General features: G+C 46.1%; 1 protein-coding gene and 1 pseudogene across 1 annotated transcript; one reads left to right on the top strand and one right to left on the bottom strand.

Moving 5' to 3' along the window:
• Window positions 1–1,815: 1,815 nt before the first annotated feature.
• Window positions 1,816–3,052, top strand: LOC125530034 (phytosulfokines 2). Its single transcript, XM_048694437.2, has 2 exons — window positions 1,816–2,094; window positions 2,213–3,052. The coding sequence occupies exons 1-2, from the start codon at window positions 1,980–1,982 to the stop codon at window positions 2,461–2,463; spliced, it is 366 nt and encodes a 121-aa protein (XP_048550394.1). The 5' UTR covers window positions 1,816–1,979; the 3' UTR covers window positions 2,464–3,052.
• Window positions 3,053–3,891: 839 nt separating this feature from the next.
• Window positions 3,892–4,669, bottom strand: LOC125530033 (pentatricopeptide repeat-containing protein At3g26782, mitochondrial-like; annotated as a pseudogene).
• Between the last annotated feature and the right edge of the window lie 16,237 nt (window positions 4,670–20,906).

Below are 20,906 nucleotides of genomic sequence, written 5' to 3'. Positions count from 1 at the left end.
ATGTGTGTTTTATCATTTACGTAAACATTGCATGTTGTATGGATTTGAGATGTGCTATTGAGGTGTCTGACTGTGGGAAGAAAAACTTAAGATGTGTCCTGTGAGTGCTGTGGACGGGCATGTGTGGGCGTTTAGGGTCTAAATTAGAAAGTTCGGGCGGTAGATGCTCCAAGTCCCTAACTGACTTATGAGTTGCCGCTGCAGAGTGTATTCCATCCAAACGGTAGAAATGGCAGCAGGGTGTACTCATCACCGCGTAGCTAGGCAAAATTCAGTTTTGGAAGGTTAGAAAACTTCCCAAAGTTTTTCTACTATTTCGTGCTGCTCCTTATTTGAAACTGTCGAAAAATCCAACGCATCCTTCTCTGGCTCGAACTCTGCATCCATGAAAAGTCAGTTGCGTAGTCGCTTTTAGACATTTGAATGGCGGATGGCACTGCTGCCGAGAGGCTCGGTGGTCCGTCGACAGTCCGGCGGGCGTGGCGGGTCAGCGGGGAAGTGTGGGCGGCGGCAATGGCAGCGGTGGTCCGACGGGCATTGGTGACAACGCGCTGACGTGATATGTAGGAGGATTATACTTTTTTCAACATAGTACAGACGCAAGCGCTCATATACACGCATATACACTCACTCATATGAACGCATACACGCACACGCTACCCCTATGAGCACCTTGGAAAGATTGAGCCGGCATATCATTTTAAAATTTACAAAAGTCACCGAAGGCACTTCGTTATCGACAAAAATGTCTCCTTCCGGTAAATGTCTCCAGTAAATGTGCGTCACTGAAAATCCTGAAATAAATCCAGAAATAAATGCGAGCATCAGGACTTGAACCCTGATGGGCTGGGATACCACAGTCCCAGCAGGATTGTACTTGGAGAGAGCAACTCCGTCTCCATATAGAGGAGTCGGCTTGTTTTTTTATCACCAAATTTTTTATGAAGAAATGATGGTGTTGAAGCTGCTTCTTTTTTGCCCAACTCTCGTAATAATAACAAAAAAAATATTGAAGAAAAGGGAGCTGTCGGAGATGTTGTTGCTTCGCCGGGACATTTGTTTTCATTTTCTGCTTTCCAAAAGAGCAACGCTTTAGTTTAGCTCTGGGTTTACTTTGTCCACTGCTCCAGTGTTTTCCGGGTGCAGAGAAAAGCGGGAGCGCCGAGCACTAACAGTCCAAGTAGTCCTAGTACTGTTCACACCGACCCATACCATACCATACAACGATATTCGCATATAGTACTCCTACTGTAGTAAATAAGTGTTGAAAAATGCCGAAAATGTTGGTAACCAACAGAAAACCACCATATCTAGTCGCCAGTGGGTGCTAGTGTGCATCTCGTCACGTAGATCAGTCCAGAAATCACGGAAGGTCCAATGAAGTTTTCCATTTCAGAGTAAGCAACCAAAGGGAGGGAAAGAAGCTCACCTCCGCACTTCCGCATTGAACAAACGTGTATGCATACATTTGTTTGTTTGGCACCGAAACAACAAAGAGGGTATTGGCAGTTACCCTAGCTAGCTAGCTAGCTAGCTACAACTGGGATGAGTATTTAGGTGTTTGTTTTGCCATCCAAAGCTAGCGCCCGCCACCCATGGTTCATTAACCGGTGGTCTTAATCAACTCGTGTGTTATACGCGTGTGCGCGTGCCTGTCCGTTCCATCTTGTAAAAAAACCTAAAATATTGGCCGTGTCAATGCCAACCTGTGCGTGTGTGTGTGTGTGTGTTCTAGTATCTCTTGTGCTCGTCACTGTTGTGTTTGCTTGCAAGTTGCGAGCTCCATCACACCACTTGCCGCATTATAAATACCTCCTCTAGCCACCCACGAACACCAGCAGCCACAACCATTCGCCATCAGCTCCCGAAGCCACTACTAGTAGCACACTAGCTTAGCTGCACACAACTCTGCCCTTCTCTTCTCTTCCTCAGACAGCCCAGCCCAGTGTGCGTAGTTTAAGCAGGAAGCCGAGATCAAAATGACGAGACGCTGCTCGCCGCCGCTCGCTGCTCTTGTCCTGCTTCTCCTCCTCTGCTTCTCCTACGGCGTGGCGGCCGCTCGGCCCCTCCCCGCCAACACTGCTCCTCACCAAGGTACCGCCACCACCACCGATACCTTTTCTTTCTCGTGTTATTACATGCTTGCATACTCCTCGGTCTGCTCACTCTGATTGCTTAGATCGTTAACCTTACGGGGCCTGTATGTTTGCAGGCATCGGCGTGGTGAGAGTCAAGGCGGAAGATGCTGCAGCAACGGACGGCCTAGTGGTGCTCAAGGAGGAAGGTGGCAAGGCCGGTAATGGCGGCGAGGCGGTGTCACCGTCTGAGGCGACGGTGGACGATGCGACGGCAGAGGAGGAGGCGTGCGAGGAGGGGAAGGAGGGGGAGGAGTGCATGCAGAGGAGGCTGCTCCACGACGCGCACCTGGACTACATCTACACGCAGCACAAGGGCAGGCCATGAGCGTGGCATGGGCTAGCTCTTCCGTCGAGGTCGAGTAGACGATGCTGGGCATTAAGTTGACACAAGGAATCATCTGACGACGATCATGGTGATTTTAATCATATCTTATCGATCTACCTGCTGCTGTTTTGGCTACACCCACCGTGCCGTGGCCCGTCCATCTATGCGTATGTGGGTCTGCCACATCGTCGTTTGTACATCGATCCATCCATCCCTCGCTCGCTAATAGTCTAATACTACTAGTATACTACTGTAGTGCTGTACTCCTTCTTCAAGTATGTTTGTTTTCCTTGTTGCTGGCTTGCCACATACAGTAGCTCCTAGTGCTGTTGGGACTTCCATGTGGTGGTAAGCTGACGGTGATCTAGCTCTTGCTTGCTAGCAGCAGCATGCAACGCAAGGCTGTTTTAGTTCCTGATGACTAGTTTAGGATTGGTTAGTAGACTACTACTTAGTACTTTATTAGTGTTGATGATTGATTGGCATGGCATGGCATGGCATGATGTGAAGCTGTGGACGAGTGAACAAGCGCGTATCCGTACTTCTGTTGTTTATAAAAGAGTAGCAGTACTTGTGTCTGCGATGCATACGCACTTTGATTTGTTTTCTGCTGCATGTCTGCCTGTCCGTATGTCTGTCGTCTTGCTCTGTCTTCCCTTCCTGTGAGACCGTGACGACCGCTGTCTCAAGCCTCCCAGTGAATCCATGCCGTCCTAGCCTTCAGATTTGTTTTCTGATGTAATAGCACCCGAGGTACCTTAACTTGCACAGAATGTGACAATTTAGTTCCAAACTTGCAAAACTTGACTCCATCATACCCTAACTTGCACCTTATGTGATGATTTAGTCCCGTGCCAATGCCAATCACAGCTCGACAATTGGCAGCCAGGTGGCTGGACCAGTCAGCGCACACACTTTTGCACAAAACCCCCTGCCGTTTTCTTTTATCAACCTGCAGTATAGCACACCTGAATGAAATCTGTCATGGTTTGCCATCCAAAAATTAGGCAATGCAGGGAACAAATACCTGCAGCAGACGCCGTCTGTCCATCGCTCTCGCCTCTCCGAATCATGCGGACACCATGGTCAGCTGACTGACACAATCATCGTCATCGTCTTCACTTGTCACATCAAATCACCGGCCAGATCAGTTGAGCAAAGCGGAGCAGAGCAGCCAGCCGGGCAAGAGCAGCCTTCTCCATCGTCCATCCATGGGCAAGAGATGGAATAGAAGAATAGAAGAACCTCCACTGCCACTAATCCACCTCAAAACATGTTCTCTGGCTTATTCCATCGCTTGCTCATCAGCCAGCAGTAGGCTACCCCTCGGCTTGCTTTGCTGCTGCTGCAATGCTGACCCTGGCACGACAGCAGAGGACCACACATACCAGCAGGAATCCTGATGCTCCGTGATCAGCAACGGCGAGGCGTAGTAATATTCCAACATGCTCTGCATTGCTGGTGTGTCACGCACAACAGATCCTCGTAGCCTCCCTTCCCTCCCTGCACTTGGACTCGTGGGGTTCAGTCGGCGGCTTCTTCATGTGCGCGCCCATCTCGCCCAGCATCGACATCACCACCGCGCCATCTTCAGTGCCAAGGTGGGTCTCTGGTTCACTTGATCCCCCTACAAGGCTCAGCCTCACGTCCTTCTCAACGCCGTTCTCCTTCATCGCCTCCCTCACTTTCTCCACGTCGTCCCACCTTCCTTCCGCCGCGTAGATGTTCGAGGGGAGCACGTACGGGCCAACCTCCGCCGGCTTCATCTCGATCAGCTTCTTCCCGACAAACTCCCGAGCTTGGAGCCATTATGCATCTGAGAGGCCGAGACCATGGCACCCCACAACGCGGGGGATGCCTTGCCTTGTAAATTCTGGATGAGGTTCTCCGAGCCTGTGAGCAGCCTGGCACGGTCGAGGAGGTCCATCATGCACCCGGAGTGCTCGGCCTTGGGCTCGATGCCGTAGAGCCTGACCATCCTGTCGAAGCACCACCAGCCCTCGAGCACCAGGCCGCCATAGGCGCAGGAACTCAGGACGCAGACAAAGGTCATCTCGTTCGGCCTAGGCCCGCTCCTCTCCATCTCCAGGAACAGCTCGAGCGCCTTCTCGCTCTGCTTGTGCAGCCCGTAACCGATGATCATCGAGTTCCAGGACGGAACGCTTCTTTCAGTCATCAAGTCGAAGATCTCCCTCGCCGTCTCCATCAGCTTCCGACAGATTTAATTCAAGTGTGCTATACTGCGGGTTGATAAAAGGAAACATCAGTGGGTTTTGTGCAAAAGTGTGTGCGTTGATTGATCCAGCCATCTAGCTGCCAATTGTCGACCTGTGATTGGCCTGGAACTAAATCATCACATGAGGTGCAAGTTAGGGTATAATGGAGTCAAATTTTATAAATTTGGGACTAAAGCATCACATTCTGTGCAAGTTAGGTTACATGGGGTGCTATTACCTCTTGTTTTCTCACCGAGTCCAAGAGGGAGGGCCTCTGAAACAGCAAGCTCATGGCATCGATCCATCGTATCTGCTCTGCAAGATTCCAAATGATGGCCATGGCTCATGGAGGTGGCCACACCTTTGTACCAGCAAAAGTCAACACCGCGCAGCTACAGTTGGCTTTGATTTAAAATCTGGGCTGATCAGGAAAAGGGAGACACGCAAAGATGCTACCCACATGCATGCGACGGCAATGATTCATTCACACATACACTAGAGGTCGGCTGGCTGGCTGATTAGTAGGTCTCTTTCCCGTCGCAAAGATGCTGTGGGAGCTGCGAAAGGCTTTGGGACGTGGCTCCACGGTCAAAAGTGATGGAGATGAAACATGGGATGCTGGGGGCACGTACCAGTCACGGCCATGGTGGTGGTCGCCAAGCCTAAGCTATGTGCTCCAGGTATAGACAGGTGCTGCTCTGGTGATCTGATGTTTCATCTGATCCTGTCTACTCGCTGGTCGCTGCGGATAATGAACAGATTAGATGTAGTACTACTCGAGTTGGTCTTTGTTTTTCTCAACGTGGTGCTTCAAAACAAAATTTTAAAAACACATACGCATATTCTTATTGTGCAAGTCAACTTCCATGCAAATTTGTGATTTTCTTTTGAATATGATGATGACCCGCAACCGTTGCGTCCTCCGGAGAATTCTCACCACTCTCCTAGCACTCCGAAACGTCGCATACCAAGCAACACCTTTAAAAAGAAATGCAATGACGGTGACGGTGACGCTGCTGCCGGACTGGTCCTAGGGTTTCCCCCGGTACGCGGAGGGGTGTGGGGAAGGGGTACACCCGACTCCCATTAGGAAGGAATGACTGCACCCACGGGCGTTACCATGTCGGTATCGACCAAACCAGCAGGGATTTCTCCCGACCGCCAAACCGCCACGGTTCTGGATGATCCATCGCGCTCCACCAAACTCGCTGCCCACCAATACGCGCCATCACCATTGTCGTCTCACCGTGGCAAACATTGCAAGACCGACGGGACCGAGAAGAAACAGTCGGGAACGAGGAGCGGCAGAAAAACCAGCTCGCGGGAGGGAACAACCTCCACCATCGTTGGCAGTAACCGACCGGACGCAGCACCAGGAGAAAACCAGCCCCCTTAGCCCGGTGAGCCCAAATCGAGCTCGTGAAGCATCCGTCGTCGCGCTGTAGTAGGAGCGACGCGGTCCCCGCCACCCCTAGTATGAGCCGCTCCTCCGTCCGCCGGATGGCGCAGCCAAGCGTGGGCCTGGCCCGCCCTGACCCAGATGGGGCCCAAAAGGGCCCAGACATGGGCCAGGTGTGCTCCACCGCCAGCCAGCACGCCCCTCAACTAAGTGGCCGCGCCATCGACACCTCACCACCTGGAGCTCGGCCACCCGGGACGGTATGCCGCCGCCAAAACCATCATTCAACCTAGGAACACCGGCGTCGGCCACCACCTCCCGAGCAGTGGCGCCGCGCGTAGGGAAAATCAGGGCCGCCACCATCGACACCACGTGAGTATGGCCCCATGGCGCATGTTGGCGGCGGCGGGAGGAGGCTAGGGGGGGAGGAGATGCTCGAGGGAGTGAGGGAAGCCTCCGGTCGCCTCACTCGGGGAGACGACACAGGGGAAGGGGGCGTCAACTCATTTCGAGATTTCTAACATAGACTTACACACATATCACAGTACCGTAGGCACATGACACACACTCAAGATTTGAGTCTTACCATTTTAAAAATAGACGAATCACTACATGCATCTTAGGGAGGCTATTTGTCGCACGTGGTGGCAAGAGCACGTGGATTGGCGGCCGTCGATCTACACCATAATTAGAAATATGTTTGCGCATATCATCTGTTTCCCCTCGTATAAGCGCTGATAAATATATGAAATTAGTCTGTAAATTAGAAAGCAATATACCTAGTTGTGTGTGTGTGGGGGGGGGGCAGTTCATTTCTTTCAATAAAGGATGCTTTATTACTTAAAAGATTTAAGCATTACACTCAACCTTTGCATAATTGAGATGCACGCATCTGATGTCTACTACGCAACTTTATTCTTATAGACTCTTGTTGAGCCTTCAAACGCAGAGTTTTGTAGGACAATACGTCAATACCAATTTTCCCTCAAGTGGATGACCTAAGATTTATCAATCCGTGGGAGACGTAGGATAAAGATGGTCTCTCTCGAACAACCCTGCAGCCAAATAACAAAGTGTCTATTGTATCCTCAACACACCAAATACAATGGTAAATTGTATAGGTGCACTAGTTTGGCGAAGAGATGGTGATACAAGTATAGTAATGATAGTAGATATTGATTGTTGTGATAGGAACAATAAAAAACAGTAAGGTAGCAAGTAATAAAAATGAGCACAAACGGTATTGTAATGCTTGAAAATGAGGCATATGGTTCATGCTTTCACTAGTGCAATCGCAACAATGCTAATATAATTGGACCATATAACCATCCCTCAATGTGCAATGAAGAATCACTCCCAAGTTCCTATCTAGCGGAGAACATAAGACGAAATTGTTTGTAGGATACGAAACCACCTCAAAGTTATCCTTTACGGTCGATCTATAGAGCTATCCCTATAAGTGTCACAAACAGCCCAAGTGTTCGTACTAAAATAACACCATATGATACACATCAACCAACTCTAATGTCGCCTAGATACTCCGATGTCACCATGAGTATCCACGAGTTGATTATACGATATGCATCAAGCAATTTTAGATTCATAATACTCAATCCAACACAAAGAACTTCAAAGAGTGCTCCAAGATTTCTGCCGGAGAAACAAGGACGAAAACGTGCATCAACTCCTATGCATATGAAGGAAATATGCCCTAGAGGCAATAATAAAATTGTTATTTATATGTCCTTGTATCATGATAAATGTTTATTATTCATGCTAGAATTGTATTAACCAGAAACTTGACACATGTGTGGATACATAGACAAAACACAGTGTCCCTAGTAAGCCTCTACTAGACTAGCTCGTTAACCAAAGATGGTTAAGTTTCATAACCATAGACATGTGTTGTCATTTGATGAATGGGATCACATCATTAGGAGAATGATGTGATGGACAAGACCCATCCGTTAGCTTAGCATAATGATCGTTAAGTTTTATTGCTATTGCTTTCTTCATGACTTATACAAATTCCTCTGACTATGAGATTATGCAACTCCCGAATACTGGAGGAACACCTTATGTGCTATCAAACGCCACAACGTAATTGGATGATTATAAAGATGCTCTATAGGTGTCTCCGAAAGTGTTTGTTGGGTTGGCATAGATCGAGAATAGGATTTGTCACTCCGAGTATCGGAGAGGTATCTCTGGGCCCTCTCGGTAATGCACATCACTAAGCCTTGCAAGCAATGTGACTAATGAGTTAATTATGAGATGATGCATTACGGAACGAGTAAAGAGACTTGCCGGTAACGAGATTGAACTAGGTATGATGACACCGATGATCGCATCTCGGGCAAGTAACATACCAATGACAAAGGGAATAACATATGTTGTCATGACGGTTTGACCGATAAAGATCTTCGTAGAATATGTGGGAACCAATATGAGCATCTAGGTTCCGCTATTGTTTATTGACTGGAGAGGTGTCTCAGTCATGTGTACATAGTTCTCGAACCCATAGGGTCTGCACGCTTAACGTTCGATGACGACTTGTATTTATGAGTTATGTGTTTTTGTGACCGAAGTTTTTTCAGAGTCCCGGATGAGATCACGAACATGACGAGGAGTCTCGAAATGGTCGAGAGGTAAAGATTGATATATTGGAAGGTAGTATTCGGACACCGGAAGGGTTCCGGAGTGTATCAGGTACATACCGGAGTACCGGAGGGGTTACGTGAACCCCCTCGGGGAAAGATATGGGCCATATGTGCAATGGGAGGGAGGCTAACTAGCCCACAAGGGGCTGGTGCGCCCCCTGAAGGAAATATGCCCTAGAGGCAATAATAAAGTTGTTATTTATATTTCCTTATATCATGATAAATGTTTATTATTCATGCTAGAATTGTATTAACCGGAAACTTAGTACATGTGTGAATACATAGACAAAACAGAGTGTCCCTAGTATGCCTCTACTTGACTAGCTCGTTAATCAAAGATGGTTAAGTTTCCTGACCATAGACATGTGTTGTTATTTGATGAACGGGATCACATCATTAGAGAATGATATGATGGACAAGACCCATCCGTTAGCTTAGCATAAATGATCGTTTAGTTTTATTGCTATTGCTTTCATCATGACTTATAGATGTTCCTCTGACTATGAGATTATGCAACTCCCGAATAACGGAGGAACACCTTGGGTGCTATCAAACGTCACAAGGTAACTGGGTGACTATAAAGATGCTCTACAGGTGTCTCTGATGGTGTTTGTTGAGTTGGCATAGATCGAGATTAGGATTTGTCACTCCGATTGTCGGAGATGTATCTCTGGGTCCTCTAGGTAATGCACATCACTATAAGCCTTGCAAGCAAAGTGACTAATGAGTTGGTTGTGGGATGATGCATTACAGAACGAGTAAAGAGACGTGCCGGTAACGAAAGTGAACTAGGTCTTGAGATACCGACGATCGAATCTCGGGCAAGTAACATGCCCATGACAAAGGGAATAATGTATGTTGTTATGCGGTTTGACCGATAAAGATCTTCGTAGAATATGTGGGAGCCAATATGAGCATCCAGGTTCCGTTGTTGGTTATTGACCGGAGATGAGTCTCGAGCATGTCTACCTAGTTCTCGAACCCGCAGGGTCCGCACGCTTGACGTTCGATGACGATCGGTATTATGAGTTTATGTGTTTTGATGTACCAAAGGTAGTTCGGAGTCCGGGATGTGATCATGGACATGATGAGGAGTCTTGAAATGGTTGAGACATAAAGATTGATATATTGGATGACTATATTCGGACACGGGATGAGTTCCGGGGGTCACCGGATATATATCGGAGTGCCGGAAGGGTTATCGGAACCACCGGAGAAGTAATGGGCCTTATTGGGCCTAGGGGAGAGAGAGGGGCTGCCAAGGGCTGGCCGCCCCCCCCCCCCCATGGGCCTAGTCTGAATTGGGCTAGGGGGAGGGGTGGCGCCCCCTCCTTCCTTCTCTTCCCCCCTCCTTCCTTCTTCTCCTAGTAGGACTAGGAAAGGGGGAGTCCTACTCCTACTAGGAGGAGGATTCCTCCCCCCTTGGCGCGCCTATGAGGGCCGGCCGGCCTCCCCCTTGCTCCTTTATATAAAGGGGCAGGGGGCACCCTAGAACACACAAGTTGATGGTTTGGTCGTGTGTGGTGCCCCCCTCCACAGATTTCTACCTCGGTCATATCGTTGTAGAGCTTAGGCGAAGCCCTGTGTCGGTAACTTCATCATCACCGTCATCACGTCATCGTGCTGACGAAACTCTCCCTCGGCCTCAGCTGGATCTAGAGTTCATGGGACATCACCGAGCTGAACGTGTGCAGATCGCGGAGGTGACGTACCTTCGGTGCTTGGATTGGTCAGATCATGAAGACGTAGGACTACATCAACCACGTTGTCATAACGCTTTCGCTTTCGGTCTACGAGGGTACGTAGAAATACTATCCCTTCTTGTTGTTATGCATCTCCTAGATCGATCTTGCGTGATTGTAGGATTTTTTTTGAAATACTGCATTCCCCAACAGTGGCATCAGAGCCAGGTCTATGCGTAGATGTTATATGCATGAGTAGAACACAAAGGAATTGTGGGCGTGGGTATATACATATTGCTTGTCGTCACTAGTTGATTCTTGATTCAGCGGTATTGTTGGATGAAGCGGCTCAGACCGACATTATGTGTACGGTTACGCGAGACTGGTTCTACCGATGTGCTTCGCACACAGGTGGCTAGTGGGTGTCTGTTTCTCTAACTTTAGTTGAATCGGATTCAATGAACAGGGTTCTTTCTAAAGATGAAAAAGCAATCACTATACCGCGTTGTGGTTTTTTATGCCGTAGGTAAGAACAGTTCTTGCTAAGCCCGTAGCAGCCACGTAAAACTTTCAACTACAAAATAGAGGACGTCTAACTTGTTTTTGCAGGGCATGTTGTGATGTGATATGGTCAAGATGTGATGAGATATAAATTATTGTATAAGATGATCATGTTTTGTTGAAGTTATCGGCAACTGGCAGGAGCCTTATGGTTGTCTCTTTATTGCATAAGATGCAGGCGCCATATAATTGCTTTACTTTATCGCTATGCGATAGCAATAGTTGCAAAAGCAATAGTAGGCGAGACGAACATGTGACGACATGTTGATAAAGATCAAGATGATGGAGATCATGGTGTCATGACGGTGACGATGGAGATCAGGACGGTACTTTGGAGGTGGAGATCAAAGGCACAAGATGATGATGGCCATATCATGTCACATATTTTGATTGCATGTGATGTTTATCTTTTATGCATCTTATTTTGCTTAGTACGGCGGTACCATTATAAGATGATCTCTCACTAAATTTCAAGGTATAAGTGTTCTTCCTGAGTATGCACCGTTGCTATAGTTCGTCGTGCCGAGACACCACGTGATGATCGGGTGTGATAAGCTCTACGTTCACATACAACGGGTGCAAGCCAGTTTTGCACAAGCAGAATACTCGTGTTAAACTTGATGAGCCTAGCATATGCAGATATGCCCTCGGAACACTGAGACCGAAAGGTCGAGCGTGAATCATATAGTAGATATGATCAACATAGTGATGTTCACCATTGAAAGCTACTACATCTCACGTGATGATCGGACATGGTTTAGTTGACATAGTAGATATGATCAACATAGTGATGTTCACCATTGAAAGCTACTCCATCTCACGTGATGATCGGACATGGTTTAGTTGATATGAATCACGTGATCACTTAGATGATTAGAGGGATGTCTATCTAAGTGGGATTTCTTAAGTAATATGATTAATTGAACTTAAATTTATCATGAGCTTAGTCCTGATAGTATTTTCATATCTATGTTGTAGATCAATTGCTCGCGTATAGCTTCCCCGTTTTATTTATGATATGTTCCTAGAGAAAACTATTTTGAAAGATGTTAGTAGCAATGATGCGGACTAGCTCCATGATCTGAGGATTATCCTCATTGCTGCACAGAAGAATTATGTCCTTGATGCACCGCTAGGTGACGGACCTATTACAGGAGCAGATGCAGACGTTATGAACTTTTGGCAAGCTCGGTATGATGACTACTTGATAGTTTAGTGCACCATGCTTTACGGCTTAGAACCAGGAATTCAAAAATGTTTTGAACGCCACAGAGCATATAAGATGTTCCAAGAGCTGAAATTGGTATTTCAGACTCATGCCCAAGTCGAGAGGTATGAGACCTCTGACAAGTACTTTGCCTACAAGATAGAGGAGAATAGCTCAACCAGTGAGCATGTGCTCAGAATGTCTGAGTACTACAACCGCTTGAATCAAGTGGGAGTTAATCTTCCAGATAAGATAGTGATTGACAGAGTTCTCTAGTCACTATCGCCAAGTTATTGAAACTTCGTGATGAACTATAATATGTAAGGGATGAAGAAAAGATTCCCGAGCTCTTCGCGATGCTGAAATCAACGAAGGTAGAAATCAAGAAAAGCATCAAGTATTGATGGTTGACAAGACCACTAGTTTCAAGTAAAAGGGGCAAGGGAAAGAAACGGAACTTCAAGAAGAATGGCAAGCAAGTTGTCACTTCCATGAAGAAGCCCAAAGCTAGACCAAGGCTTGAAACTAAGTGCTTCTACTTCAAAGGAAATGGTCACTGGAAGTGGAACTGCCCTAGATACTTGGCGGATAAGAAGGATGGCAAAGTGAACAAAGGTATATTTGATATACATGCTATTGATGTGTACTTTACTAGTGTTTATAGCAACCCCACAGTATTTGATACTAGTTCAGTTGCTAAGAGTAGTAAATCAAAATGGGAGTTGCAAAATAAACAAAGACTAGTTAAGGGCGAGGTGATGATGTAAGTTGGAAGTGATTCCAAGGTTGATAAGATCACCATCGCACACTCCCTTTACCTTCGGGATTAGTGTTGAACCTAAAATTGATGTTATTTGGTGTTTGCATTAAGCATAAATATGATTGGATCATGTTTATTGCAATACGATTATTCATTTAAGTCAAAGAATAATTGTTGTTCTATTTACATGAATAAAACCTTCTATGGTCATACAGTCAATATAAATAGTTTATTGAATCTCGATTGTAGTGATACACATATTCATAATATTGAAGCCAAAAGATGCAAAGTTACTAATGATAGTGCAACTTATATGTGGCACTGCCATTTAGGTCATATTGGTGTAAAGCGCATGAAGAAACTCCATGCTGATGAACTTTTGGAATCACTTGATTATGAATCACTTGATGCTTGAGAACCATGCCTCATGGGAAAGATGACTAAGACTCTGTTCTTCGGAACAACGGAGCGAGCAACAGACTTGTTGGAAATAATACATACTGATGTGTGCGGTCCAATGAGTGTTGAGGCTCGCAGGGGTATTGTTATTTTCTGACCTTCACAGATGATTTGAGCAGATATGGGTATATCTACTTGATGAAACATAAGTCAGAAACATTTGAAAAGTTCAAAGAATTTCAAAGTGAAGTGGAAAATCATCGTAACAAGAAAATAAGGTTTCTACGATCTGATCGTGGAAACAAATATTTGAGTTATGAGTTTGGTTTTAATTTCAAACAATGTGGAAAAGTTACGCAACTCACGCCACCTGGAACACCACAATGTAATGGTGTGTCCGAACGTCATAACCGTACTTTATTAGATATGGTGCAATCTATGATGTCTCTTACCGAATTACCACTATCGTTTTGGGGTTATGCATTAGAGACAGTTGCATTCACGTTAAATAGGGCACCGTCTAAAAATCCGTTGAGACGACACCATATGAACTGTGGTTTAGCAAGAAACCTAAGCTGTCGTTTCTTAAAGTTTGGGGTTGCGATGCTTATGTGAAAAAGTTTCAACCTCATAAGCTCAAACCCAAATCGGAGAAGTAAGTCTTCATAGGATACCCAAAAGAAACTGTTGGGTACACCTTCTATCACAGATGCGAAGGCAAGATCTTTGTTGCTAAGAGTGGATCCTTTCTAGAGAAGGAGTTTCTCTCGAAAGAAGTGAATGGGAGGAAAGTAGAACTTGATGAGGCAATGTACCTGCTCCCTTATTGGAAAGTAGTTCATCACAGAAATCAGTTCCAGTGATTCCTACACCAATTAGTGAGGAAGCTAATGATGATGATCATGGAAACTTCTGATCAAGTTACTACCGAACCTTGTAGGTCAACCAGAGTAAGATCCTCACCAGAGTGGTACGGTAATCCTGTTCTAGAGGTCATGTTACTTGACCATGACAAACCTACGAACTATGAGGAAGCGATGATGAGCCCAGATTCCGCAAAATGTCTTGAGGCCATGAAATCTGAGATAGAATCCATGTATGAGAACAAAGTGTGGACTTTGGTGGACTTGCCCGTTGATCGGCAAGCCATTGAGAATAAATGGATCTTCAAGAGGAAGACAGACACTGACAGTAGTGTTACTATCTACAAAGCTCGAATTGTCACAAAAAGTTTTCGACAAGTTCAAGGTGTTGACTACGATGAGATTTTCTCACTCATAGCGATGCTTAAGTCTGTCTGAATCATGTTAGCAATTGCCACATTTTATGAAGTCTGGCAAAGGATGTCAAAACTGCATTCCTTAATGGATTTCCTAAATAAGAGTTGTATATGATACAACAAGAAAGTTTTGTCAATCCTAAAGGTGCTAACAAAGTGTGCAAGCTCCAGCGATCCATCTATAGACTGGTGCAAACATCTCGAAGTTGGAATATACGCTTTGATAAATTGATCAAAGCATATAGTTTTATACAGACTTGGGTGAAGCCTGTATTTACAAGAAAGCGAGCGCTACAACATTTCTGATAAGTATATGTGAATGACATATTGTTGATCAGAAATAATGTAGAATTTTCTGGAAAGCATAAAGGAGTGTCTGAAAGGAGTTTTTTAAAGAAAGACCTTGGTGAAGCTGCTTACATATTGAGCATCAAGATCTATAGAGATAGAACAAGACTCTTGATAAAAAATTTCAATGAGTACATACCTTGACAAGTTTTTGAAGTAGATCAAAATGGAAACAATCAAAGGAGTTCTTGTCTGTGTTGCAAGGTGTGAAGTCGAGTAAAGACTCAAAACCCGACCATGACAGAAAATAGAAAGAGAATGAAAAGTCATTCCCTATGCCTCAGTCATAGGTTCTATAAAGTATGCTATGCTGGTACCAGACCTATTGTGTACCTCACCATGAGTTTGGCAAGAGGGTACAATAGTGATCCAGGAGTGGATCACTAAACAGTGGTCAAAAATATCCTTAGTGGAATAAGGAAATGTTTCTCGGTTATGGAGGTGACAAAGTGTAACGCCCTCGATGCGGCTATAGCTCCCACGTGTCGAGGCACGACTTAGAGACATAACCGCATTGAAAGCAATGTCGCAAGTTAGGCAATCATCACAACATCCCATGCAATACATAATAAAAGGGGGAGGAACATAGTTGGCTTACACTCGCCACATCACATCAAAGTACATAAATAACATCCATCATACAAACACTCATGGACCGACTACGGCGCCAAAATAGAAGAAAAACCCAACATGCGACAAGGCCCTGAATGGAACCCCAACTAGGCACCACTACTGATCATCAGGAAAAGACACGTAGTATCGCTGAGAGTCCTCGTCGAACTCCCACTTGAGCTCGTAATCGTCACCTGGAGCGGAATCACCTGGACCTGCATCTGGAGATATAGTATCTGTGAGCCACAGGGACTCAGCAATCTCGCACCCTCGCGATCAAGACTATTTAAGCTTATAGGAAGGGTAAGGCAAATACATATGTGGAGCTGCAGCAAGCGACTAGCATATATGGTGGCTAACTTATTCGCAAAAGAGAGCGAGAAGAGGAGGCGAAGCGCGAGCGAGAATCTAGAGGATCAACCTGCGCAAACATTACTCCAACACCGTGTCCACTTCCAGGACTCCGCCGAGAAGAGGCCATCACGGTAACACACACAGTTGGTTCGTTTTAATTAATTAAGGTTCAAGTTATCTACAACCGGACATTAACAAATTCCCATCTGCCCATAACTGCGGGCACAGCTTTTGAAAGTTCAATCCCTACAGGGGAGTCCCAACTTAGCCCATGACAAGCTCTCACGGTCAACGAAGGAGTAGACCTCCTCCCAAGACGTTCCGATCAGACTCGGTATCTCGGTAACTCAAGACACTTCGACAGGTTAAACAAGACCAGCAACACCGCCCGAATGTGCCGACAAATCCCGATAGGAGCTGCACATATCTCTTTCTCAGGGCACACTCAGATTGTCTAAACTTCTGGTAGGCCAGCCCAGAGTTGCCCCTCGTAGCCACCGGCGGCTGGCGGATTGGACCAACACTCAGAGGAGCACTGGCCCGGGGGGGGTTAAAATAAGATGACCCTTGAGTCTGCAGAACCCAAGGGAAAGAAAAGGCTAGGTGGCAAATGGTAAAACCAAGGTTGGGCATTGCTGGACAAGCTTTAATCAAGGCGAAATATCAAGGGGTTCCCATTATAATCCAACCGCGTAAGGAACGCAAAATCCGGGAACATAACACCGATATGACGGTCTGAAGAGATCACTTGAGGAATACCGTGCAGAGAGACAATACGAGAGGTATAGAGTTCCATCAATTGAGCTGCAGCGACCGACTCTTTGATAGGCAGAAAGTGAGCCACTTTGGTGAGTTTGTCGATGACAACGAATATAGCATCATTGCCACGCTTGGACTTTGGAAAACCCGTCACGAAGTCCATTTCAATGTGGTCAAACTTCCATTTTGGAATGGCAAGAGGTTGGAGGAGACCTGTTGGCCTTTGGTGTTCTGCCTTCACTCTTCTGCAGACATCACATTCATTCACGAATTGAGCGATCTCGCGCTTCATTCGAGTCCACCAATAAGCTTGCTTAAGGTCCTGATACATCTTCGTGCTCCCAGGGTGGATGGAAAGGAGAGAATTGTGAGCCTCGTTCATGATCACTTTACGAATTTCACCTTTGGGCACAACAATATGATCCTCGAAGAAGAAAGTGTCCTTGTCATCAAGGCGGTAGCACTTGTACTTGGACTGACTCTTGGCAATCCCAATCTTCACCTTTTTCACCATAGCATCAAGAAGCTGGGCTTGGCGAATCTGGTCTTCTAAGGTAGGAGAGACTTGAAGGTTGGCGAGGAAACCTTGAGGAACAACTTGCAGATTAAGTTTGCGGAAAGCTTCACAAAGCTCGGGTTGATAAGGCTTGAGAATCAGACTGTTGCAGTAAGCCTTTCTGCTCAAAGCGTCAGCAATCACATTAGCCTTGCCTGGAGTGTACTCAATACTCGGATTATACTCTTGAATCATTTCGACCCATTGAGTTTGCCTGAGGTTGAGATTAGGCTGAGTGAAGATGTACTTGAGACTCTTGTGATTAGTGAAAATATCCACTTTTCTTCCCAATAGAAGATGTCTCCAAGTCAACAGAGCATGCACAACTGCCGCCAACTCGAGATCATGAGTGGGGTAGTTCTTCTCATTAGGCTTCAACTGGCGAGATGTATAAGCAACAACTTTCTTCTCTTGCATCAATACTGCGCCAAGACCTTGGAGAGAGGCATTACAAAAGACCTCGTACGGCTTGGATTCATCAGGTGGAGTCAGAACTGGAGCAGTGATCAATTTCTCTTTCAAAGTGTTGAAAGCAATATCGCACTCCGGAGACCAAACGTACTTGACGTGCTTCTGAAGAAGATTTGAGAGAGGCTTCGCGATCTTAGAAAAGTTTTCAACGAATCTTCGGCAATAGCTTGCGAGACCGAGAAAACTGCGGAGTTGCTTCACATTCTGAGGAGGTTCCCAATTCACAATTGCAGACACCTTCTCAGGATTCACGGAAATGCCCTTGGCAGAGATGATATGACCAAGATAAAGAACCTCATCGAGCCAAAATTCGCACTTGGAGAACTTGGCGTAGAACTGATGTTCCCTGAGCTTATCGAGAACCAAACGCAAGTGCTTGGCATGATCTTCCTTGTTCTTGGAGAAAACCAGAATGTCATCGAGATAGACCAAAACGAAGTCATTGGTGTAGGCATTGAAGATGAAGTTCATCATGCGAGAGAACGTCGGAGGAGCGTTGGCGAGGCCAAAAGACATGACAGTGTATTCATATGAACCAAAGCTTGTTCTGAATGCTGTCTTGGGAATATCTTCTTCACGAATGCGAATCTGGTGATAACCCATACGGAGATCAAGCTTGGAGAATACTTGGGCACCTTTGAGTTGTTGGAACAGCTCATTGATGTTGGGAAGTGGGTATTTGTTCTTGATGGTCTTCTTGTTCACTGGACGGTAATCAACACAAAGTCGGTCCGTTCCATCCTTCTTCTTCACAAAAAGAACACCACAACCCCATGGAGAAGAACTAGGCCGGATGAGACCCATTCTTTCTTGCTCATCGATTTGCTTCTTCAGCTCCTTCAACTCTTCAGGTCCGAGCTTGTAAGGACGTTTGCACACAGGTTCCGTGCCAGGCTCAAGTTCAATAACGAATTCAACTGGCCGGTGCGGAGGCATTCCTGGGAGCTCTTCTGGAAAGACGTCTTGATATTCGCAAACGACTGGAATTTGAGAGATGGCATCCAATTCACCCTTCTCATTGAGAGAAAACAGACGGATAGTATTATCCCGAGCGGCAAAGACAATTACATCCTCAGACGAATGAGTCAATTGAATCTGCCTGGCTGCACAATCAAGCTGAGCCTTGTGCTTAGAAAGCCAATCCATTCCGAGAATAAGATCAATATCCGAGTTACCAAGGATCATTGGGGAAGCCAGAAACTTGAAATCACCCAACGAGATAGAAATATCCGGAACTTCGTAGTTAGCAAGCAAGCATCTACCCGGAGAGACGACTGCTAATGGCTTATGCATAACTTGAGAAAACCACCCATGCTTAGATGCAAAAGGTTTGGAAATGAAGCAATGCGATGCACCCGTGTCAAAAAGAACTTTTGCAGGAATATCATTAACAGGAATGTTACCCATGATCACATCTGACGAGTCCTCTGCCTGGGCTGCATTCACCATATTGACCTTGGCGTACTTGGGGTTATGCTTGACCACAGCTGTACTTGCCGATCTGACAGGAGGAGGAGGAAGACGCCTCTGGTTGAAACACTTGTTGGCATAGTGACCCTTCTGTTGGCACTTGTTGCACGTGACCTCTGAAAGCGGACGGTGATACGGAGCACTCGATCTTGGAGCTTCAGACGAAGTCTTGTTCTGAAAGCCAGGGTTGGGTGGGTGGGAAGAACCACTGCCACCTTTACTCTTCTGTTGATACGGCTGACGGAACGGAGGAGGAGGAAGACAAAACTTCTGCTGCTTGGCCACTTGAGTAGAGGAAGAAGGAGTAACATCTCTGACTCGCTTCCTGGAAGCATCACACCTCAACTGAGCAGCCTCTTGCTTCAGAGCCATGTTGCAGAACTCATCGTATCTCAAGGGCTCGAAGAGAACAAGAGCGAGCTGAATATCCTCTCTGAGACCACCCCTGAACTGATATATCATGCTCTTCTCATCAGGCACGTCCTGCTTGGCAAAGCGGGCAAGCTTCTGGAACAATTTGTTGTAGTCATAGACAGACAAAGAGCCTTGCTTCAGATTGCGGAATTCCTCACGCTTGCTTTCAACCACGCTCTGAGGAATATGATGAGCTCGGAAATCTCGACGGAAATCATCCCAAGTGATAACACGTCCACCTCTGGAGTCCTTGTACTGCTGGAACCATTCTGCAGCTTGATCTTTGAGTTGGAAGGTAGCGAACTTGACAAAGTCCTCAGGCCTGACATTACTGCACTCGAAATGCTTACACAGATCCACAAGCCAATCGTCAGCATCAGTTGCCTCAACACAATTGCTGAAAGTCTTTGGCCCGTTAGCAAGGAACTGGTTGAGTGTAGCAAAGTGACTCTGATTGCTGCCTTGATTCCCTTGACTGCCTTGATTGCGCTCTTGAAGAATTTGCATGATCAGCTGAGTGTTTGTATTGGTTGCGGCCATCACAGCTTGCCATGCCTCTGGAGGAGGTGGAGGCGGTGGCGGATCAGGATTCGGAGTCGTGCGCGTTGGAGGAGCCATCCTGAAGAGGTTGACCACCATTAGCACATTGATAGATAAATATTGAAGCTGAATCCAACGGAATGAAAATTGCAACATATAGTCTTCACATCCGAACAAAATGAACGAATGCATTCCTCTTCAAATGGTCACATATCCATAAATTGAGAAGCCACGTAGAATTAAGGTAGAGAAATAAATCAACAAGGTACGGATCAAGAACGAATAATCGGTAAGAAATCCCAATCTCAAACCAATATCCGTGGAAGAAGAACTAGAGCTACTAGAATTCCCACCTATGAAACTCCCGAACCTTTCCGGTTATGCAATCAGGTGTTGGGGATACAGGGGAAGCATAATATCTCACCCAAACTAGCAAATCCTACATCCAGCTGTATCCATCCTTCAACACATAACCAAGAAACCTTCGGAAACCATCTACCTCAACCTTCGAAAAGCATCCGTTATACAAGTTATGGCGATACTCCCGAACTCCCGCCCCAGTACTGGGTGGCGTCGAGGTTATCTCACCAACGAACTGCATAAAAGAGATTTTCGATGTCGGCGAACATATCTCAAGTATTCCAGAATTGCAACGATAAAATTATGATGACAACACCTCAGAGCTCAACTCCCCGGGACACTTCCACTAAACCCCTGACAGGAGGCACCAAGAGAATGTTCTCATCATAAGCCATC

This window comes from Triticum urartu, chromosome 5A (genome assembly GCF_056163025.1).
Source record: "Triticum urartu cultivar PI428250 chromosome 5A, HENAU_Tu73, whole genome shotgun sequence".
Classification (NCBI taxonomy): Eukaryota; Viridiplantae; Streptophyta; class Magnoliopsida; order Poales; family Poaceae; genus Triticum; species Triticum urartu.
The sequence above is the reverse complement of the archived record's forward strand: the minus strand, read 5'-3'. Positions and strand labels throughout refer to the sequence as shown.

What these genes read in the sequence shown, in the direction of transcription:
- LOC125530034 (XM_048694437.2), top strand. Translation starts at nt 1,980, where the DNA reads ATGACGAGACGCTGCTCGCCGCCGCTCGCTGCTCTTGTCCTGCTTCTC. An exon ending in CAACACTGCTCCTCACCAAG is followed by an intron (nt 2,095 to 2,212) that starts GTACCGCCACCA and finishes GTATGTTTGCAG; the next exon opens with GCATCGGCGTGGTGAGAGTC.